The sequence below is a fragment of the Bolinopsis microptera genome, chromosome 1, assembly GCF_026151205.1.
Source record: "Bolinopsis microptera isolate Bmic1 chromosome 1, MBARI_Bmic_1.0, whole genome shotgun sequence".
NCBI classification, from domain to species: Eukaryota; Metazoa; Ctenophora; class Tentaculata; order Lobata; family Bolinopsidae; genus Bolinopsis; species Bolinopsis microptera.
The window spans coordinates 8,464,046-8,487,120 of NC_087072.1; the positions used below are offsets into that span (position 1 = coordinate 8,464,046).

The 23,075-nt window shown below is 37.0% G+C and overlaps 4 protein-coding genes across 4 annotated transcripts; all 4 read left to right on the forward strand.

Annotated features, from left to right (window-relative positions):
* Positions 1-6,193: 6,193 nt before the first annotated feature.
* On the forward strand, positions 6,194-10,990 carry LOC134813038 (phosphatidylserine lipase ABHD16A-like). The gene is made up of 7 exons (XM_063820713.1): positions 6,194-6,311; positions 6,501-6,652; positions 6,872-7,072; positions 7,325-7,436; positions 7,643-7,805; positions 7,960-8,074; positions 8,315-10,990. The coding sequence occupies exons 1-7, from the start codon at positions 6,199-6,201 to the stop codon at positions 9,028-9,030; spliced, it is 1,572 nt and encodes a 523-aa protein (XP_063676783.1). The 5' UTR covers positions 6,194-6,198; the 3' UTR covers positions 9,031-10,990.
* Positions 10,991-11,202: 212 nt separating this feature from the next.
* Positions 11,203-16,629, forward strand: LOC134811766 (sphingomyelin synthase-related protein 1-like). The gene is made up of 5 exons (XM_063818818.1): positions 11,203-11,356; positions 12,323-12,943; positions 13,137-13,235; positions 13,485-13,675; positions 13,887-16,629. Exons 1-5 carry the CDS (start codon positions 11,224-11,226, stop codon positions 14,070-14,072), a joined length of 1,230 nt encoding a protein of 409 aa, XP_063674888.1. The 5' UTR covers positions 11,203-11,223; the 3' UTR covers positions 14,073-16,629.
* On the forward strand, positions 15,555-19,474 carry LOC134811721 (protein SFI1 homolog). The gene is made up of 3 exons (XM_063818758.1): positions 15,555-18,233; positions 18,373-18,494; positions 18,899-19,474. The coding sequence occupies exons 1-3, from the start codon at positions 16,330-16,332 to the stop codon at positions 19,234-19,236; spliced, it is 2,364 nt and encodes a 787-aa protein (XP_063674828.1). The 5' UTR covers positions 15,555-16,329; the 3' UTR covers positions 19,237-19,474.
* A 43-nt stretch (positions 19,475-19,517) lies between these two features.
* On the forward strand, positions 19,518-22,416 carry LOC134811793 (SAP30-binding protein-like). Its single transcript, XM_063818876.1, has 4 exons — positions 19,518-19,723; positions 19,845-19,957; positions 20,199-20,307; positions 21,436-22,416. The coding sequence occupies exons 1-4, from the start codon at positions 19,588-19,590 to the stop codon at positions 21,984-21,986; spliced, it is 909 nt and encodes a 302-aa protein (XP_063674946.1). The 5' UTR covers positions 19,518-19,587; the 3' UTR covers positions 21,987-22,416.
* The last annotated feature ends 659 nt before the right edge of the window (positions 22,417-23,075 follow it).

The window sequence follows — 23,075 nt, forward strand, 5'->3', positions numbered from 1 at the left end:
TTCTGTAAAATGTGCTAAAATTAAATTTCTTGTTTCATTGAAAATTTCTTGTTTCATTGAGTGGTACTTGATAATCTTAGAGAATTCTGAAATGCAGTGATATTTAAGCCTTATACAATTTTACCAGAAAGAAAATATAATCTTTCAAATGTTCAAATTACTCATTATGCTGTTAGAAGTTATGTACAGTTTGTGACATTGTGAGAACACACTTCCACATCAGAATCAGACGACACACACCCTACGGGTAATCAAATAATCTATGTGAGTACTATGAGGACGGAAGAATAAAGAAAACAACAATTTCAAGAAAACAACAATTTTATTTAGTATCAATTAAAGCAGACAAAAATATATTTCATTGTTGCGCTATGCGTTACTGTGCAGCGCTGCACACTCGATTATGCTTCTCGCTAAATCGCCGAGCTGCAAAGAATTGACATCGTCAATTAATATATTTCATATATATAACTAGCACGAAATTTAGATCAGATATCCTAGGGGACTTGGAGTAGCAAGAGAAATATCTTTTTGAGGAAAGGGCACCTCAGTCTGGCAAGTTCACAAAGCCATGTGTATACGTGTACTGCGTGACGCGCTACTGCAAGCGAGAGGGCTCTAGTTAGAGCAACCAAGAAACCCTTACTGGATGGGGCTTAACTTTGAAAGCAAAAGAGTTGGAGACTTCCGGTTTTTTGTAATATGTTCCTCTTTTAAAAGTAACGTTACCTCCCCAGGAGGAAAATTCAAGACAACGTAGTTGTTGACTTATCTCAAAATCTCCAGAAAAGTCCCATTTCGGGCCGATCAAAAGTTTGCAACTTTAACTTTGCGGATTCCTGTACTCTGATTGTCTGAATTGTGTCACGTGGTAGCTGCTTGAACGTTGGAATGCGCCACACGTGCAAATCATGCTTGATGTCGCGCGCGAGGTCGAGCCGTCTGTTTATATTAAACCAACTCTAATACCACCACCAGCCAGTAACTTTTCCTGGGTACGAAGTTACCAATTAGGGCTACTAAATGCCAAACACAAGGATATTTCGTATTCGGATCATATTCCTGCAGGCTGTCTGGTCGCAAGAAATCGATGCTGATCTTAACTGAGCGATAAGTGATGTTAAGTGAGACCGTGAGCACCACTTCTTGTCAAATTGGCTTTTGAATTACGGCCCAATCATGAAGTAAAACAGTACAAGTTGTGTTTTAACGACAAAATACAGCTAATTTTAGCCCTTGAAAGTTGTAGGTTTGGAAGATCAATACGGCTCCTTTAATTCTTAAAAGTCTTAAGCTAGAACGGCCAAAACACCCTACTCGGCGTCAGTCAGCTGCACACAGAAACCCTTACTGGATGGGGCTTAACTTTGAAAGTAAAAGAGTACAGTTGGAGACTTCCGGTTTTTTGTAACACTCTTTTAAAAGTAACGTTACCTCTCCAGGAGGAAAATTCAAGACAACGTAGTTGTTGAGTTATCTCAAAATCTCCAGAGAAGTCCCATTTCGGGCCGATCAAAAGTTTGCAACTTTAACTTTGCGGATTCCTGTACTCTGATTGGCTGAATTGTGTCACGTCACACGCGTGGTAGCTGCTTGATCATTGGAATGCGCCACGCGTGCAAATCATGCTTGATGTCGCGCGCAAGGTCGAGCCGTCTGTTTTAATTAAACCAACTAGTTGATTCACGATGTCAATCCTTCGCAGCTCGGTGAGGCACAGTGGTGCATCCCGCCGATCTACCGAATGGTTGCGAGAAGCATTATTTGATGCGCGCGCGACCAAGTAGTGCATCGCGCTACAAACCAACTAGCTAATACCACCACCAGCCAGTCATTTTTCCTGGGAATCTGGCAATTAGGTATATTTCTTCAAATATTGACGGATGTTACTCGTCTAAATTTCTTCGAAGTAGCGCGCGCCGCTTTCTTCTCGAAATATGCTGGCAAGTGCTACGAAGTAGCGCGCGCCGGGCCAGACCAATTAATAATGGTCAATTTAACATTTAAATATACCTCTGGCAAGGTATATTTCTTTAGCCTGTCATTCCGTTACCTTGGGACCTCAGGCTATTATAGAAATTCGGCGGAATGACAGGCTGAGCGCGGCCCAGTAAGTCATTCCGCCGAATCTCTATATGTTTATGAACATAATAACCTGGGGTCCCCATGTAATGTAACTTCAAACATGTTTTGCTTTGAATTTTGTTACCTTAATCCGGCTTTTTTTGTTAATATATGGTCCCATTAATTAATAAACTTAATAAATTTACCATTTATATGCCTATTAATAATTAAATGAATGATACAAAGTTATAAATGCGCACTATATCTTCATAAAAGCACATTTAATTTAAACCGCGCAAATGAAATAATTTCATGAATTGCTTTGTAGGTTTACAACTTACTAGGACGCGCGCCGAGTTGGACTCGTCGACGGTCCTAATATATGGAACAAATATTTTACGAGTATTATATCACCCGTTAGCACTACGGGTAACATTCGTCAATGCCAACCCATCGAGATCGTTGCGCAGCTCTACAAAATAGAGCAACGCCTTCGGCACAGGGGGGCCTGAAACCAGGTTTTCGATCAAACGCTACCATTTGTAGTCAAACGTCGCCAACAGTTGCTCTCGTCCAATGTTACCTGAGGACCCCAGGCTTTAATGTTGGTAAACAACAGAATAGAGATTAGGCGGAATGACAGGCTGAGCGCGGCCCAGTAAGTCCAATGAAATCGCTGCATTCTGCAAGTCATTATGCTTAATTGAATTACATATATTCGTATGCGAAGCTTGGCTTACATAATGCAGCGATTTCATTGGACGAGAGCAACTGTTGGCGACGTTTGACTACAAATGGCAGCGTTTGATCGAAAACCTGGTTTCAGCTCCCCCTGTGTCGGCGGCGCGCGCTTCGCGCGCGAAAAGTGGCATGCAACGTATGTCAAGATCTGTGATGGGAAGCAAAAATGACTAAAACCACTGTATTTTTTAGGAAAACAAATTTAAATTTTGGTATTTATTAATAACAATCAAAACATATCATATCATAAAATTAAAGCCGCGCGTTGGTTGACTGCCTCAGTAAGGTGAATAATTGAAGCTTGAAGGTGCCCTGCGCATTAACAGAACCTTATGCGGCGATCACATATTCATGAGGACCTGTGAGCGCCAAATTTAATTTAAAGTTTCTAGAAATCATAAATCACTACGAGTTACTCATGCTTTATGATTATAAGAGTGCGGATTGTCAGGTATTTCATTCATTCATACTTAATCGGTTTAAAGCTGTATATTTAGAACTCACTATTGTTTAAACTACGAAAGCAGAACGTAGATAATGGACAATATACCGACGACAATACCAAGGACCCGAGTGCCGCATTGACTTTTCCGGATCCGTTTTTACCGAAGGCTTATCCACCAGTTACTCATGCTGAATGTATAGTCTGATAATATTTTGTTTTATCTCTAGCAAGCATTCTGTAAATTGAAGTGTCATATTTATTATAGAAGAGCCAGCCAACCTCCGCATTATAATCTTTTGTGTGCCAAGTTCGTTTATAAAATCTAATCATATAATATAATAATAATAAGATTGATCCAATAATCTAAGATGAACGGTATATCATAGCTCATCGTTATTAAAATCCGAATGGATGAATTAATCAAGTAATGTTCCCTTTCAACACAACTAAACAACAAACAAATGCTTGCTCACCAGTGGTGACGCAATCGTAGGGGCATGCAGTTGGTTCAGATAACTCTCACCCCGACGACGGCGTCGAGAAATTATCAAATTATGCATTTGCGCCATACTGGACACATTTTATATTTAATATTTTGTGGTTTGTAGAAATTAGTGTTATCTACAGTATAGCTTAACTGGCGAGCAAGCATCGTCCCACTCGGCCGGGACGAAAATACCGAGTCCAATCACAGAAAGTTAACCAAAAGATAAAAATAAGAGCTCGGATATCAACAAAAATCACACACTCCAGACGACGGGGAAAGAGAGGAAAGGAAGTAAGCTGCCGGGCTCAACAAATTTTGATAATTGTAAACAAATTTGTTCTTGTGCCCTATAATAATTTGGTATTGAGGTATTATAAAACATATTGACAAAAACTAATACGCAGTTATACCCACAAGCTTAGCTATTATTGTGCTTTTTACGGACCCAGGAAACCTTACTGGCTGGGGTCTAACTTAGCTTTGAAAGTAAAAGAGGTAGATACATCCGGTTTTTTGCAAAATGTTTGTCTTAAATAAAAAGATTGTAGATTTATTAAGTTATCCCAAAATGTTTTATTTTTATATTAGGCCTAACTGCATCTTGGTGACAGTAAGCAAACTACGTAAAAATAAAAAAGGCAGTTATAGCTATAGTGCGTTTAATTTGGATCGAGTTTGTTATTTTCTTCCAAATGCATTCCGATTGATTTGTAGTTGACGTGTATCCTAATTTGCTAATCTATTGTTCATAATTTAATTTCTTTCATAAAAAAGCTCTGCAAGAGGCTTGGAAAAAGCACAATGCATAGGTAATAGGAATAAGAGTGCGTTTGGTAATGAGCAGAGCGCCATAAATATTCATAATATTGTAATATTGCATGGCTAAAATGTAACGCTTGATTTATATATACGTAATAATTGATTGAATTTTCTAATTAAATCAAGTGATGCGATTGTCAAAGTACAATACACAGGTAAGGGAAATTTTCCACTGCTACCAATATTGATTGTAATTGTAATTCTAACTCAACCTTATTATCATGTTTCTTCTTTCATCATTGTTGACAGTATTAGTTGACCCAGGCCCAGCCACATGTACATCCAGTAAAAGGTTCCTATTAGCTCTACAACTATGTAACATTTCTTTTTTCACACTGCACTTCCCTGGATGTAGACAAATAGAAATATAAAAATTGCAAATTCTTTTCTGTAAATCCACAATCATCAATGTAATATTCTTTCCTTAAATCATTCGATATCATGCTATTGGTGATCGTACATTTTGGTATCTATTTTTCAAATAATCAATGCAAAGCTGCACTACTGATTTGAATTTTGAATGAAAGTCACGTTTAAATCGCTTGAATTGCTTGAATATGTCTTTTTGTGGTATGTTCTTAACGTGTGGTATAAATATTCGAATTTATTTCTTTATTTATATCAACTACTTATGCGATTATATGCATTAGACTTAGAGGACACAGCACCGATTTTCTTATTTTGTGCTAATAATAAATATTTTGTGCTAGTGGCGTAATGTTGCCTGTTGGCGCCCCCGCCAAAAAAAGCACCCCCCTGTTCATGTTGGTGCCCCCTGCCCTTTTGACGCCCATCCCCTTTTGACGCCCTTTCCATAAAATTGAACAAATTAGATGATTTTAGAGGATACGCCGGTAAAATCTCTAAATTTAAGTGTGTTTCTAGAGCAAAACACACAGTTTTATTTTCCCACGTTCAAAGGACAATTTGGCGCCCCCCCTAAGATGGTGCCCCCCTCCCCGCACAGCAGGGCCGATAGGGCCCTTCGTTACGCCACTGTTTTGTGCACTTTCTTATTAAATGATGTAATTGCTATGATCAGTTTACTGTCCATCTCATGATTCGGTGTTCCTTATTTTGTTATCACTAGTCAAAGCATGAACATGTATTTCGGCTAATTTTCATTGTATTAAAATTGTGTACTACTTTGTGTAACAGTTTGAAAGTTGATTGATAAAAATGTACATGTATACTTTAAGTACTTCCAATCCTTTTTGAGTGATCCATAATTATTTTAACTACTGCATGCACAATCTAACAGTGTGCCTTTGCCATATCCACTTAACCAATAACACAACTTGGAGAAGATCTTTTCTAAACTACTAGACATGAATGACATGATCTTGGGATCTGGGATCTTAAAATAAATTACCTATTGTTTTGCCTCTATAATTTGGAAGTTTAAAGTATAAATATCTCTTCGATGCTTCATTTATCTCTTGGAATTAGCAAGACTAAATGAATAATAGAAAAAGGATTCTATTATTGAATCGTATATATATACATTATATAATTCAATAATAGAATCCTTTTTCCCTTTTCATATCTGTTTTAAAGGGTTAAAACAACCCACATCATCAGTGAATGATTACCAATTTATCAAGAGTTGATGAATATTCTGAATAATTGCAAATTCCAGGGTATGGACAAAGTAGGGCTGTTTATCAAGTGCTTTAACAGTCCTAGGCTATATCAGATATGCAAAGATGGATTGTGTGTGGATTATTATGCCACACAACAAACAGTTATGGAAAAGTAAGTCTGTTCAAATCAAATGTGTCAAACTAAAGCTAAAGGTTTCCGTTCGATTGATTTTTTAAGGTTCTTAAATTGATCTTTATATTATGTACATTAAATGATTCAGTTAAAATTCTATTAAAGTGAAAACACGATGGAAGAACATCAAATTTGCATTTATCTAAAAAGTCATCTTGCTACTTTCAGATGGACTAATATGGTGTTCGATGGATACAGTTGGCTCATCACTATAGTAACATATCTTTCCCCTTTTATTGTTTACAATGCTTACAAACATGGACTAGAAGGTCCTGTTGCCATCGGCAAGTTCTCTATCACACCTCTTATATCACTTTATGGTAAGTTATTAAATAAATTTATCCCATTAAACATAAATGTTTGGTATTGGTTCAAGTTGTGTAGACCTTGAATTTTAAATCTTCCATGATTTTGAAAGAAGAGTTACCATTTCTTTGATACATGTTGTAAAATATAGAGCTTTATCCTTGTGTTTCAAATTTGAACGGTCTCTTTTGTAGTTGTGACATTAAAATAACTAAAAACTCGCTACTTTTCAGTTGTTGCCTTCATACTGAGAGGATCATCTCGATGTATTACTCCTGCATACAGAGAATTTTTGGAAAGTCACACAGAATCAATTTCCAGCAATTCCAACATTATAAGACAAAGTTTCCTGAACAAGTACGATTTTGATTTCAGTGAATGGAATGTGGACATGAAAGCTACTGCTGGTGTAACACCCGACAGTGATATTCATGGTAAGTAATTGATAGAGATAATACAGGAGAAGTGGCATGATAGTCTATCGTATTTGTATAACTTTATGTTAAATGTAAAATAGTTATCATGTGATCGAACATCAATCAAAAAGCTGCACATTTTCAAAACCTAAACGCCCGTTTTAAGATACAGAATACATTATGTAAGTTAAAATGATACGTGACTACATAATCATAATTATGACTCAAATTTTCACCGTTTAGGTTGACTAAAGAATTGTTTCCTTTCAGGAGAGTACTATGTACCGTTTATATTAAAGCCGTTCTATTATTTCATGGCAACGTGGATAGCAAAACCTCTGGCCTATCCTGGAGCGACATATCCCATCAACGCTATCATGAGGTGAGACTTTCTAGATATCTTATATTTATTCTTTGTATTTGTTATTTGTAAAATTTGTTACAAATTCAAGTTGAGCCACATGAATTAGAGAAATTTAATTTTACAATACAGTACATAAATTGTAAAACAGAACAGTAATTATAAAATATGATTATTTTTTATTGTTAAATTTTGTTTTCTTCATAAAAATCTGTAAATGTTGTCAGGAAACACTTGAGTGCAGGAAGAGCAAGTCACATGTTAATGAGGAGAAACATGACACGAGCAAAACTTGAAACAGTAGACAACAATCATATCGACTCTGTATTTGTTGACAACAGAGCAAAGGACGAGGATGGCACACCTATTGAAGGACCCGGACAGACTTTGGTATGATGCTCTGAAACGGCTTAGAAACGGCTTAGAAAAGCAATCGAAATTACAACAGAATTACACAATTTATAGGCTATGTTTTAAATGTTGTGGCCATTTCATGCCAATATGTCTCTGAATCTTTCAATCTAATTTGTATTATATTTTTCAGGTTATCACTTGTGAAGGAAATGCCGCGTACTATGAGGTCGGTGCATTTGAGTATCCACTGAAAGAGGGTTATTCCACTCTGGGCTGGAACCATCCAGGATTTAGTTACAGCACAGGTATGTTCTGATAAATTACTGCTTTGTCTTATTAGCTGTGTTATTGGCCACATCTTTAGTGGATTTTATTGAAGAACTTCGTAAAGGTTTGAATTTAAATTCTTTATTTTAGAACTGTGGTTAGTGTGTTTCGACATTAATCCTGTTAATGAGAAATTTTTAATTATTAAAATCAAAAATGTTCTAAATAGAAACTATGATCTTTGTTAATGTTATAATGGATATTTCTTAAATTCTCAGGTATACCATATGGAACCGCTGATGGAAATGCCATAGAAGCTGTATATGAGTATGCAACTAAAGAATTAGGATTTGCTCCTAAAGATATTGCGGTCTATGGTTGGTCTATTGGTGGCTTCTCAGCATCATACCTTGCTAACGCTCACCCCGATATTGGTAATGTTATCATAGATGCTTCTTTCGATGATATCCTCCCGTTGGCAATTCCTCGCATGCCAGAATGGCTAGGATCGGTGACGAAAAACTGCTGCAGAAAGTACTTTAACCTACATAACGTAGCGTTGCTGCCTAAGTACCAGGGTCCCATCAGACTGATCAGACGGAACGGTGACGAGATAATCTCCACAAACGGACATGCCTCGGGCAACAGAGGCAACCAACTTCTTATGGCTGTGTTGCAGTCCCGATACCCCGTCCTCTTCAAGGATCAGGAGGTTGAAAACATGGCCATGGATTGGCTGGATCAGACCAGTCCTGTACCTAGAAGACACAGTGTGCCTGGATACGACCTGGAATTTTGTAAAGAACAGCTCAGCAAATCTACCGGGCCCCCAGATATGGAGCTGGGAACAGGGTTAACTCGTGATGAGAAACTGATATTGGCTTACTACTTGTTTAGTAAACATCTCACAGATTGCGAGGGTGGGCACAACAATCCTCTTCCCAGAAAATATTTCAAAATGCCTTGGAAGAAATCTGACGATTTAACGTCATGAAATGTCTTCAAATGGAATAATCACATCAAAGTGCATAGTTTTATTCATAACATTTATGAATTTGTTTGCCTTTTCTGCTTCTTTATCTTTGTATGTTCTTCTAGTTGTTTGGGCAAAAATGTCGTTTCAAAAATCTCCTACAATTTAAGATTTGTTTTAATTCTTACATTAATTTTACTATGTGAAATGTTTCTTGATTGATACATACGATAACCTTTTCTGAAATTTTCGTTTTATTTACGAGTAAAATATCATGATCATATTATGATGTTGCATGTCACAGTTAAAAATCACGTTTTTGCATTAAGTTTAAATTGCATTAAGATTTGCATGTTTGCAAATGTATTTGAATAATGTAAGTAACTTAGTATTTGCAGAGATATGCCACCTCCCATACTCGGCCTTCTCGACGATAGGTTGTATGGAAGACAAACAAAAAGGCAGAAAGTCTTCACTTCACTCACGCCATCACTTACCATCACTAACTTCATCAAGGAAAAGGTTTTTATTGAACGGTTTTCTGATTCTGGAGAAATCCTCCTTGGGTTTACAAACAATTTTCAATCTTTAGTTGCTTTTGCCTATTTGGGTGTGGAATCCTTAGCCGACATTTATAGCATCACTTCGAGCGAGGAAGCATTCCAAAGAGTATTTAAAAAGAAGTATGAAGTGACACCAGGGAGGCAACTACAGAGTGAGGTAATGCTACAGAGTGAGGATGGAAATCATCTTATTCTGCTGTCCTCACCAGTCGACGGCATTCAAGTAATATATTCTGTATCTTTAGATTCTGGTGCTGTTTCAGACTCTTACGTTGTGCACGGAGGATATATTGACTGCTTTAACATTCATCTTTATCTAGACCGATTAACAATCCTTCTTGGCAAGCAGCAAGAGTTTCAAATACTCACTTTAAGCCCTTGTGGCAAGCTGTCTTTAGTAGATACCGTGGGTGAGTTCAGCTGTCTGAGTGATAAGAAGTTAGCCAGCATGTATCCGAATAAGGAAGCTTTCTCCGCACTGACACATCGATTGCTTGTGTTTTGGTGGCGAAATGCAGGAATGACTCATGAAGACAAACTACGTAACTACTTCCGACAGTACAATATAATCTCATCTCTGAAGATGGCATCTTTCCAATTCCTCGATCGTGAAACTATTCTCATCATCTATGAAGTGAAGGAAAATTCTGCTAAAACAGATACTTATGTATTTGCTGTTTACAATCTGGCATCCTCTGAAATTGAGGCTATTTTCGATGATAATGATCCTGATCTGATAAAAGTTCTCACTGAAAATGTTTATGAATTTATCATCCCCACCTTAACCCGGACTCAAGCATCTCAAATTAGCACGAAAAATAGAAGACTTTACGAAATGTTTATAAACCACCACCTTTCTCACAACACCAATACCGGTAGAGGGAATTGTAGCAGACTTCTCCCTTTCCCTTGTCAATCTTATCTAGTTTCACCTTACTTTGATAACGAATATTTCGAGTGGTCTCTTGACGAAATAATACCCTTCAAGATGGGCAAATGTCTAGAAGAACGCTGTCAAGTTGAAAATGACATTATTTTTCTGACGCGTGGGAACAAAACGCGGTTTTGTCTGAGAGACACGATCCGAGCTGCAAAGGTTGTTTTCCATCCCTGGGAACCTGTTGTGCTGTCCGGTATTCTTGTTTCCGAAGCAGCTCCACCATCTACATCAATTAGTTTTCAGTATCACTTGCACTATCATTCTTCCAATTAATGCCCACATCCAGAAAGGTGGCAGATAATCTGCTAGGAAATTTTCGAGGAAACTTGGTGCCAAAGAGGAAATTTCCTGACTTTTTTAGGGCATAATAAGAAAATGTTAAGGGGGAAAATTGAACTTCGAGGAAATTTAAAAGTTTCTGAATGTGGGAATTAATGTGTTCATCTTGTATTCACGATTATCATGCAATTTGTTTGTATCCTGTTCTCTTACTATATTTTCTTCGTGCTCGCAGTTATTCTTGAAAATAACTTAACTCTTTTACTGTCGATAATATTTTAATTCGAAAGATGTGTGCTTCGAATTTAAGATTAGATTGGTTTTAATTTGAAATCTATTGTTGAATTTATTTATTGTTCTATTATATATTATATTATGTTCTATTAAAATGTATAATTTTCCGGTAGTAATGAACAAACTGAACAACCTCTCATGATGGTTTGCTGTGGGACAAATCTGGAATCCTTGAAGCCGGATTTTTGGACGAAGGAGGATGTTGGAAGGTGGCTTGAAGTTAATGGTTTCGAGCATCTTTCCGTTAAGTTTGATGAGCATGACATATCAGGCAAGTGCACTGTGCAACATCTCAATTTTATAGAATATATTCATTAGCCTTATCAAAATTAGAGGCTACCAACATGTTTCGATGCACGACACCGACCTTTTTCCGGATATTCTAATTCTGCCTAGACTGCTGTTTTTTCTGCTTCGTCCCTTTAAACGTTCTGCCGTCAAGTCAAGTCTCTGCAAATGAATTTAAATGCGCACACATTTTATTGTTAGGTACATATTCCAGACTTTTTCTGACAACGAAATACTAAAACGGTCACTCTCTTGAATCTCTCGTAATCATAATTACTGCGCACTTAAAAATGGTATTATTCTTAAGGGGGCCGGGGGGGGGGGTCTTCATCAAAATTCTCTCGAAATTGACTTTATAGTTGTTTCTGGTAGAGGGGAGTAATATCTACCAGCTGCTGCTTTTTTTTTTAAACTTTCAGGATATGTTCTAGGGACCATTTAGAAGATTTGGTCGAGCCAAAATTTTGAGATAGGCCTTTAAAAAATTTTTATTCTATTTTGAAAATCTTGGACCTCGTTTTTTTACGATTTTTTCAGGTCCAAGATTTTCAAAATTGAATAAAAAATTTTTAAAGGCCTATCTCAAAATTTTGGCTCGATCAAAACTTCTAAATGGTCCCTAGAACATATCCTGAAGTTTCAGGGTGATTGCTCAAAAAATGTAGGAGAAGATAGATTTCTAGACTCGATTTTCAGAATTTGCGATTGAAAATCGCTCGCGCAATACAAATACACATAAGCGCTGACCTTAGACCGGCAATAATTTCGGCTAGGAACAATATTTTTCCATGGGATCAAAAGCAGCTGGTAGATATCACTCCCTTCTACCAGAAACAACTATAAAGTCAATTTCGAGAGAATTTTGATGAAGACCCCCCCGGCCCCCTTAATATTGAACTGATATTATATCTATATAATATTATATAAATATTATAATGATATAATTCAGGGCCAGTACTAATGATGCTGACAGAACAGGACCTCAGGAAGCCACCTCTCTCCCTACAAAAACTGGGAGAAATAAAACGACTGTCCTCCATCTTGGAGCAGCTCCAGAGGGCTTACAACGTGGCGGAAGTGAGGAGGCACCGCAGAATGTACCGCACGGATTCAAATGATTACAGCAATGATGTGAGGAGTGGTCTTAGTTTGATCCCCAAAAATGAGGGACTGAAGTTTTTTGTTTCATTTCTCTACGCGTTGTCCTCTCTTATAGTTACCAGTATTGCTATGACAGTAGCTCACGATCGTGTCCCTGATATGAAGAAAATTCCGCCACTACCTGACATTTTCCTTGATAACATTCCAACCATACCACACGCATTTGAGGCAGCCGAGGCGTGTGCTGTCTCACTGACTTTTTCCTTCTTCTGCCTGATTCTGGTGCACAAGCACCGGTTTGTAATTTTCAGACGGTATTTTTCCATCATAGGAACAGTGTTCCTGCTCAGAGCCCTAACCATGATGTCCACTACATTGTCAGTACCAGGAGAACATCTCAATAACTGTGAGATAAGAGTGGGTGACTCCTGGGATGAGAAGTTACAACATGTTATTTATATCTGGAGAGGTAAGACATGTGTCGACTCTCGGTCAATAATGTTAGGTTTTATTTTAAATCTCTCATTTAAAGTACTTTAGAGTGTTAAAAACTGGTGTAATATTTCACAAGTTATATTGCCATGCTAGTGATTGACTTTAGTTACCAGAACCATGCAGAGAAAGTGGTTGCTGAGCAAAGTTGTAACTGTAATTATTTCAAGGTGCTGGAATGTCGATATCAGGGGTGAGGACCTGTGGTGACTACATGTTTAGTGGACACACAGCCGTGCTTACCGTGCTCAATCTATTTGTTTGCGAGTGTAAGTTATGCTTGTAGTCAATGTAGACGGTCGATGGGATTATATCACCCTACAAGTTGTCATGTAATCCATCCGCTAGAACTTGAAATGAAAGATCAGTTAACAATCACAGTTAACAGACATCTAAAAGCTATTGGTTGGTAACTTCACTCTAGTTGCTCATAGCTACTCAAACTGGAAAATCTTTAATTTCAATTATTATCATACGATTTTTGTAAAATATCCATCAACATGTTCACCACATTTCAGATACCTCGTCGAAACTGAAGTTCATCCAAACTATAAGCTGGTCTCTGAACTTTTTCGGAGCGTTTTTCATCCTAGCTGCCCACGAGCACTACACTATTGATGTTATTGTAGCGTTCTACATTACTTCCAGAACATTTGCTTACTACCATGTCCTAGCTAATTCCCTTGCCCACAAACAAAGGAATTCACAGGTATTTGCTATTTTAATTTTAATTACAGGTCGTGATTTTAGATTAAAGTACACTCTGTAAGAGGTGATGTGGCGTCGAGATGTACAACACAATTGCGACTTTCAAGCGGCAAATATAAATATAATTATAATATAATTTTGTACATTACATTTATGATGTCTTTAGTTGTATGCTTTTAATGAGTAGTATATTATAAAATTAACTTCCGCAGGAGTTGACATGGAGTTGGTTCCCCCTGTACTCCTATTTTGAAGAGAATGTCGACTGTAAAATTCAAAACGAGTACGAATGGCCCTGGACTCCTATAATAGAGTTCGTAATGCGCAGCTATCGTGTAATTTCGCATCTTAGGCAAGAGCGTCGCAAAAACTCGGAAAAAATCATAAAAACTCAATAACCTCGAGAGTTTACTTAGTATTTTCTTCTTGGTTAAAACAGTGCTAGTTTTTTTAAGTAGTTACTAGTATTCTTACAAGGCGTGTTGCAACCAGTAACCTTCCTGATGCCGGGTTGGCGGGATCTGGCGCTATAATACCACTGCTTCCCGCCTTCATTGGTTCAAGATATGTTGCAATGCAATTATTATTAATTACAACAATAGTATTAGTATAGTAGTTAAGTTTTGAAATATTTAAAAATGGGGGTAAATTATTAGCTATTTTTCTAAATTTGATTTAAGGATACTGAACCGATCGACTTCGAACGGTGGTGTTCCTATGTTAGGCTTTTTCTATGATATGATGCTATTTATTTGAGCATTTTTGCATGTATTTATTAAATCGATGATTAAGCAACTTTATCGTGGTTTCCACATGTTACCGGATGTTAAACGCTTTATAATTTTATGATTATGATCCTTGGATCTAGGATTTTATGATTATGTTCCTTGACTCTAGGGACTAGGATCCTGATATTTTAATGCAGTTATCAAGATTTTTTTGACATTGTGAACAGTTCAATCTAGCGACTAGCACTTATTGATTATCAGACGGTACTAAATTATGGCCCTTCGAAATGAGGCAGGTTGCTTAAATTAAAATTATAAATTAGTTATATCCATGTTCTTACGTTATTACACCTAGAAATTAATATTTATACTTTTGGTTTTAATTGAAAAGAAATTAGAGTTTATAAAGTTCCCTGGCTTATCGTGATATCGATATTACATTTTTACTATTTTTTGTTGTTTTAAATTTTGGCTATAGTAGCTACAGTTATGTCGTATTTTGAGATTTTTTTCCAAATTCGAACATTTGAAATTTTTTTGTATATTCCGATGAATTTGTTAAGGTGTTAAATGAGGATTATAGAAGTGAATATTGGCTCAGAATTAATGCAATTTATACATAACACATGAGTATTGTGTAAACTGAGGTTGTACAACTACAATTTCCAATGTACAATGTACATTGTACAGGCCGTATCTTCAAGTAGATGGAGATCAGGATCTTACTAAGTGTTTGCATACAGTCTACAGTATTCATTACATTAATTCTGGGCCGACTGCTCCTTTCTATATTTTCAAGGAAATTATCCATCGCCAGTTGCCGTGAACAATCTCGGTTCAAGCAGGATGTGTCCTGGTTTATTTTTAAAACAGAAGTTAAGATAAGAAAATTTGCTATTAAATAATTTTTTCGAGCGAGTAAATTAAGTTAAATTATTAAATACTGTATCAATTTGTTTCGTCCTTTGGAATTTCGTTTAACTGACAAATCGACTTTAATTGTAGAACGTCTAGAAAAGCCCCAAATCATTTAATGGAGTACCAAAAATGATTTAGAGACTTGTTGAAATCTTATCTAATTGAAATATTTGCCATTATTAAAGTTTGTAATCATGAAAAGTCGCAATTTTTACTGTACAAAATTCCTTAAAAAGGTCAAATTTTCCAGCTATCTGTACATGTCAGCTGATAAGAAAGCCCAAGTAAAACGAGCTATCCTAGCTGAGCTGAATAAAGAGTTGTCTAAAAAGACAAAGACACTCTCAACAGCCAGATCAGTTCACAAACGTCATGTTCCTCCTCGGACACAAGATCACCTCCTCCTACCCAGCTCTTCCTCCGTAAAGCTCATAAACCTAAACGGGTTAAGTCAAACTTTGATGCACAGAAACACGTTGAAAGTATTCCTAGTAAACAGAATGCAGCCAGCGCTAGCCGTGTTTCGAGATCTTCTTCCTTAACAGCAGCCAGGAAACGTGTTCACATACCACAACCTACTCCCCGGATAGAACATCCTCCTCCTCAATCACCCATTCAACCAGATTTATATGGAACTATAAGAAAATATGCGGAGATATGGAAAAAACGAACATTTGGTGAGGATCAACAAGCATTCTCCAAAGCAACACTACTTTACCGGACAAAGCTTCTTCAAAGGTATCTCTCAGAGTGGAGAAGTGAAACTTACACAAAACAAACAGAATGGAAACTAATCGTTAGGGCAGACTGTCATTACAGGTTCTACTTGAAGGAGAAGTCGTGGGAATGTTGGAGGAACTTTCTCACAGAAAACAGGAATGTGTGTCAGAAGAGACAGCTTGCTGATCAAACTTGTTCTAGAATACTACAGAGAAGGTATTTCAGCAGGCTGAAAAAGGCTGTTAAGATTAGAAAGGAGGTCAATGCTAATAATGTAGTTGCTCAGTCAATGTATCATCGAAACTTGACATCAAAAATGCTCAATCAGTGGCATTTTGCCATGGCTCAACGAAATATAGCCCACGAACAAGAGAATATAGCACTTCATTTTTGGTCTCTTTCGTTACAGAGACAATGTCTCGAACAGTGGTTTATATTTAAAAATGAGCAGATTCTTAAGAAGAAGATGGTTATCGTCGTTTCGAACTTCTATGCTGGAAAGCTGGTACAACAATCGTTCCGAACATGGGTTGCGTACAGACAACATCGAAAGTGCAAAGAAATACAGCAAAGAAAAGCCGAAAAACTCTTAAAATCGAAAATGCAGCACAAATTCTTTTACCAGTGGAGTGATCACGCTGCCATTTCAGCTAAAACTAAACGACTTGAGGGGGAGATACAGATGATTTGGTACAAAGCCAAGTGCAGACGAGCGTTAGTACATTGGAAACAATTCTGTGAAGTTCAGAATTATAACAGAGAACTTATTAAAATAGCAGAGGAACATGCTCGTAAGAAGCTTCTACAGAGGGTCTTGAATAAGATAAGGCTGTATACAGAACATCAGAAACAAACCCTTGTTAACAAGAATACTGCAGATGTTTTGAGAAGAAAAAACGTTTTATCTGCCTGTTTTAGGAAGTGGGTCACAGAACAAGATCAAGTAGAAGAAGATAAGTTGAAGTACAGAACGCTGATGGCCAGAAAACATTACCAACTAAAACTCCTAAACGTAGCCCTACAACAATGGGCTGGCTACAAAGAGTACAGATTAGACAGGAAAGAATGTTACTCCCTCGCGGACACACACTACAATTCCACTGTAACCCAGCACTTGTTCACTAACTGGCATCTTCACATTTGCTACCGTAAAAACCTCCAAGTTAAGAAAGACACTGCAGCAATCCACTACAGCGAGCTACTCAACCACAAGTACTTCTACACGTGGTTAACTATGTATCACGTCTCTCAGAACCAGAGACAGGATGAGCGCATTGCTGTCCTACACCGTAGTCAGATACTGCTAACTAAACATTTCAACTTGTGGAAGCAGAGGAGTGTTGAACATGTTGATAGCAAGTCTAGAAATGAAGCTGCTGTGCAGCACTATCAGTACAAAATTCTTAGAAGGGGGCTGAACGCTTTTGTTAGAAATAAACACCATGTCGTAGATAAGGCTGTGTTTAAAAAGAGAGCTGAGGATCACTTTAATAGGAGACAACTTGAGAGATGCAGCAAGGCGTGGAGCGAGTACAGCAGACTTCAGCAAGTCAAGAAAGTGAAAAAGAGGATTGCTGACGAGCATTACAATAAGATACTCGCTTCTTCTCATATGAAACACTGGATTATCCACCACAATATCGTGTGTAAAGCTAAGAACACAATCCATGATATCGAATCTCAGTACAACAAGAAGCTCCTGTCAAAAGTGTTGGCTCGTTGGTCATCTCAAATCAAGATACAGAGACTAGCATCAGATTTGAACCTGCGAGCTGAGTTGCACCACAGAGAAACACTATCAAGGAGGGTGCTATCAGGATGGTTATCTCACACTGAACAAAGAGCCAGAGACCACGTGACTAAACAAGAGCTGCTGTCAGATGGTAAGTGTATGTTAGAGAGGCTGAGGAAGAAACAAGCACTTGCTAAGTGGAAAGAGAGGACTGGTGCGGAGAGGAGAGACAGGGAGATGTGTGAAGCTGCTGACTTACATTATGTTAGAACACTCATGGTTAAGGTTGTTGAAGGGTTTAAACAGAATGAAGAGTTACAGTTTAAGAAGATGCTGCTTAGAAGGAAGCATGATAACTTCTCACGTGATCACATGACTAAGAGGATGTTCACTCAGTGGAGAGATGCTTACAGGGAGAGAATGATCGAGAAGAATCAAACAGAGCGAGCCATGTGGTTCTGGTTAGTTCTTTAACTATTGCATAAATCAATTATATTTCTGGCGAGAAATTTATTCACTAGAATTTTATTAATGAATGTTTATAATTATCTTCGAAATGTTCCAACATTTCGTCGAACTAATTCATTCTTATACTTGCAGGTGTGTGACATTAGAGCACAAGGCATTGCGAGCATGGCTGAGTTATTCTCAGTATAGAAAGCAGAAACAGAGGACTTACCGAACTGCTCTCCAAGACAGACGACAGTATCTCATCCAGACAGGTAGATAATGTTATCTAACAGTAGATATCCTTCCTCAGATAGCTGAACAAAGAATTTAAACTTATAGGCTCCGTGCAGACTAACGTATTGTAATTAAAACCCATGTTTAGATAGTAGCGCTTTGCGCAGTCTCGTATATTTTAGTGTTACACGCACCGGTCAGTGAAGTTATTATATTCTGAATAAATCTCCTTTAAAAGTTAAACAAGGAACTCACTTGATATGAATCATTAAAAGCCTTACCGCTATTAGTGTCTACGACACAAATATCAATATTGTAGGGATTAATAAATTGTAATCGTTCGTCGTTACGAGTATCAACTATCGACTTTGGTATAATAAAACGTACTATTTTAGCTAATGAGTTGGTTTGTTACAACTTTCTAACTACCCCCCAACTTCAGGTTTGAGAGAGTGGATTAACTGTGTGACATTAGCAGAAGAGAGCCGATCACGTGTGGCCTTGTTAGCTGTAACACAACAAACTTATCGAGCTAACGAGCTCGCCTTGAAGTGGGGGAGACACTGGCGCAGCCTTGTTAAGAGCCGCGCACGCCGTCCAACTACAAGTGTTCTGATAAGAAATGATAAGGAAAACTACCGTGATGTTCTGATAACAAACATTCGGTCTGTTAAAACTAGTTTTGTAGAAACTCCTAAGTTTTATGAAGGTTTTAAGTCGTTAAAGAACAACAGACCTGCACCTAGGATACCCAACTTTTTAGCTCAGAACCACTTCTAAATTATTGTAATATTCATGAATATCTAGACATTTTTTGGACATAAGTTTTATAGGTTCCTATCAGCAGATTTTTATTATACTTCATAGCATGTTACTACCCGGTTATTACATCTTTTTAATCAGATAATATTTATTTTGTAACATATGTATCATATTACATTTATTTTATTTTACATTTTTATCACTCATGTCAGCGTCACTTAATTCTACGTCTGGCTACTTTGAATTTAATACTGATAATAAAGTAAGATTATTTAGAATTCACCTAAACCAAATGTTTAAACTGTAACAGATTGCGTTGCTTATATTTTGATATTTTGTAAAACAGTTAAAAATTCATTACATCTTAGAATGGACGGTTTGATAGGAAGTTATGGTGGTGTTAGTGATGAGGAAGAAATGGAGTTCGAAGATGCTCCCAAAGTAGAGGAGCAGGAGGAACCTGAAAATAACGAAAATATTGAAAATATTGAAAATATTGAAATCGGTAAGTAAGTTCATCTTACATTTCAACTCTGTTAATTTATCATTTCACATAAAATGGAAAGTAATCCTTTTGCTGATAATTTTTACAAACTTAGTTCAACTTAAAAAACCATTTTTTTCAGAAGAAGAGAAGTTATCAGGAGAGGGAACAACACCACAGTCCGACACTTCAATAAATACTTCCGGGAATTCCAACAATGCACTCGGTCTGGTGTCTTACAACTCTCATAGCCCAGTCAGTTACTATTGATTAAACTATAATTGATTGATATATAATTTATTACCCAATCATCATTTGTTGTTGTTGTTCATTGTTGTTGAGGCTTGTTCTGGAAATATATTTGCCTGCCAAATGCCCAAATGTCTAATATTCTGTGAGTGCCGTGGTTTCACGAATTATCGCGAGTATTCCTAAAACTCTAAAACTAGGGCTCATCACAATAAATTACTAATTATTAACTTGAAGAACTTTTCAGACCCGATCATCTGAAAGTAAGACGGCACTCACTTCGTTACTCAGCACATATGAAGACTTAGACAAAACAACAAATGAGGACCGAAACGAAGAAGAGATTGAGAAGCAATGTGAGTTTATTTACCGCTCAGCAATAGGACCATTTTAGTAGTACATAATCTTATCAGTTATCATTAAAAAGATATCAAGAGTTTCCTCCCAAAAGCAAAAACTGTTATGTCTACGTAACGCGCGGTTGCCGAATTATGTTGAAAGAATGCAAGACAACATTGTCAACCTGCGCGCGTGCATATAATATATAATATATATCGATATATTTATTGATCGACTTTCGACATAGAATTAACAGTGATTAATGTACCTTACAAGACATTTTTATAACGTACGAAATGCGACGGTTTTCCCGAAATTTCGCCATATTTTCGGACCGCCAAAATTTCGGTCGTCGTAATAGAATCCGTCGCATTATTTTTAGCTTATTCCAATAATTGTGGCTTCATCGATTCATTTTGTTCTTGAAAAGTTAGTGATATGATGGTGGGACAAATAAACACAATATTCCATGATGAATTTAATGTCAAGTAATACGTTTTAAATTTACAATAAATTACATTTATGTGCTAACATAAACGTCTTATAAGAGACTAAGTCAAGATAAACAATTTAATACCAAACTCAGTAAGTGAAACTGAAAGAGTCGAGCCGGACCCCTTAGAGGAAGATGAAGAAATCGATTTATAAGTTTCATTTTGTTTCAACATGATTTTACCGATTTTTAGAAAAGTTTGAATTTCCTTTAGCTTTGTGTCAGAAAACAAAATGATGAAAAATACCCTTATTTTCTGTGACGTCCGAAATGTGACGGTTTTTGTTCAATTTCGCCATATTTTCGGACCGCCAAAATTTCGGTCGTCGCAAATTGGTCCGCCACAAAAATGTCTTGTAAGGTATTGCGTATTATCGAACTGTGCAGATCGATTCGAACAAAGATCATCTTATCGAAGCTGTTATCGCGATAATGCAGCGTAAACTTTTTGATAAGAGTTAAGTGTTGTTATACAAATTTTGCTTCTGAGTTTAGCTGTTTCCAAGATCTTCCACGATCAAAATGCGCACTAGGATATAGAAGATAATGTAATCTCCTATTACCTGTGATCTTAGAGGCCTACTTTACATTTCAACACTATGAAGGAATCTTGATTCCGTGTGACAATATTATAACAAATCTTCTATTTCAGATGACGTCACTGTTGAAAACTCTGATTCGGAGTCTGATTCTGAAAATTTCATGGGCAAAGCAGATGACGAAGGAAATCCTAAAATTCCCTCCGAAGCAAAAGGAAAATGTTCATCAAAACTTCAAGAAAAAATCGCTTCGGAACTACTAAAACGTCGGAAGTTTGGATACGATTTCTGCAGTAGGATGAGAGATAACAAGGAATTCAGGAATCCTAGTATTTACGATAAGTTAATCGATATGACGGGAATCTGTGAAACTGGGACCAATTTTACTGATCCAACTTTGACCAAACTCTCGTGGCGCACTGAATCCTTCTACAAACAATTAGCAGAAAAACAACAGAAAGACTATGACAGGAGGGAGTCAGAGCGGAAGAAGGAAGCTGCTAACGACCCTAATTCAAAGATAAAGCAAACTATAATTGCGGAGAAAAAGAAAGAAACCAAGTGGGACGAGAAATCAATGAGTGGTTCTGCAAAGGACAAACAACTCAAAGCTCAGTTGATACAGGACAAATTAAACAAACAGTTGATGGCCAGAAATAGCTGAGAATCCTGTCCACTTAAATATTTTGTTAATTAAGCTTATCAAGCCCTGTTGAGATTGGGGTCACTGACTCATAGAACACCCCCGTAAGGAATTGTTATTGTATTTTTAAAACTTTATAGCCCAACAGACTGTTAGTTAAGTGTCGGCATGTTAGGCTGAAAGCTGAGTAAAATTAGAATTGAACAATTAAATCTTTAAACGTCCCTTTTAATTCTTATTTAATGCATCGAAATTAATGACTAAGGCTGATAATTGTGGTATTGCTGATGCTTTTGATGGCTCCTTTTTGAAAAGTGATTAAGTCCCTTGGAATTAGTCATTTTCATTGAACGTTTCGGAAATGAAAGAGTAAAATGCGATCGATTTATTAGAAATTTTCATGACTGAACATGTTTATAACAGATAATTCAGTTTTATTTTAACTTACACAAATGCTACATTTTATTTAGTACATACGTGGTTGTGTCAGATGGGATCGATAGCAGATTGTTGGAGGTAAATTATAGCGAATTAAGTGATATTGATAATCTAATATCAACTTAAATTCCTTTTTTCAAAGTTATCACATATTTCACTGGGCTGTAGGACTCTAGAGCGGGGGACTGTAGAGCGGGGGACTGTAGAGCGGACTTGGTCGGAAGTAGGACCCTAGAGCGGAGTCAAATCGCCAGGGTAGGACTCTAGAGCGGAACTCCCTTACCGGACCCATACTATGAGGACTCTATATCGAGCGGTATCCAAATGCAGATTTTAGAGCGGTTAAAAATTTGAGAGTAAAGTTAATTTTGAAGATTGAGTTATGTTTTTTAATCAATGATTAATAATAGTCGTCACATAATGATGATAAAATCGATAAAACTTATTATACAGGAGGAGTTTAGGAATGACTGTTACTGATACTCTGCATATTTAATTGTAGATAGTTGTAAAGAGAAGTAGGAATCGAATGTGATATATACACTAGCGTGTGAATTTTAAGAACCGACAGCAGAAAAACAGAAGACGAACTGAGAAAGAAGCCAAAAGACTCATAAAGGACGGAAGTGTTGTCATCCTTGTGAATGAACCTGTCCCACCCGGGGCTGTGTG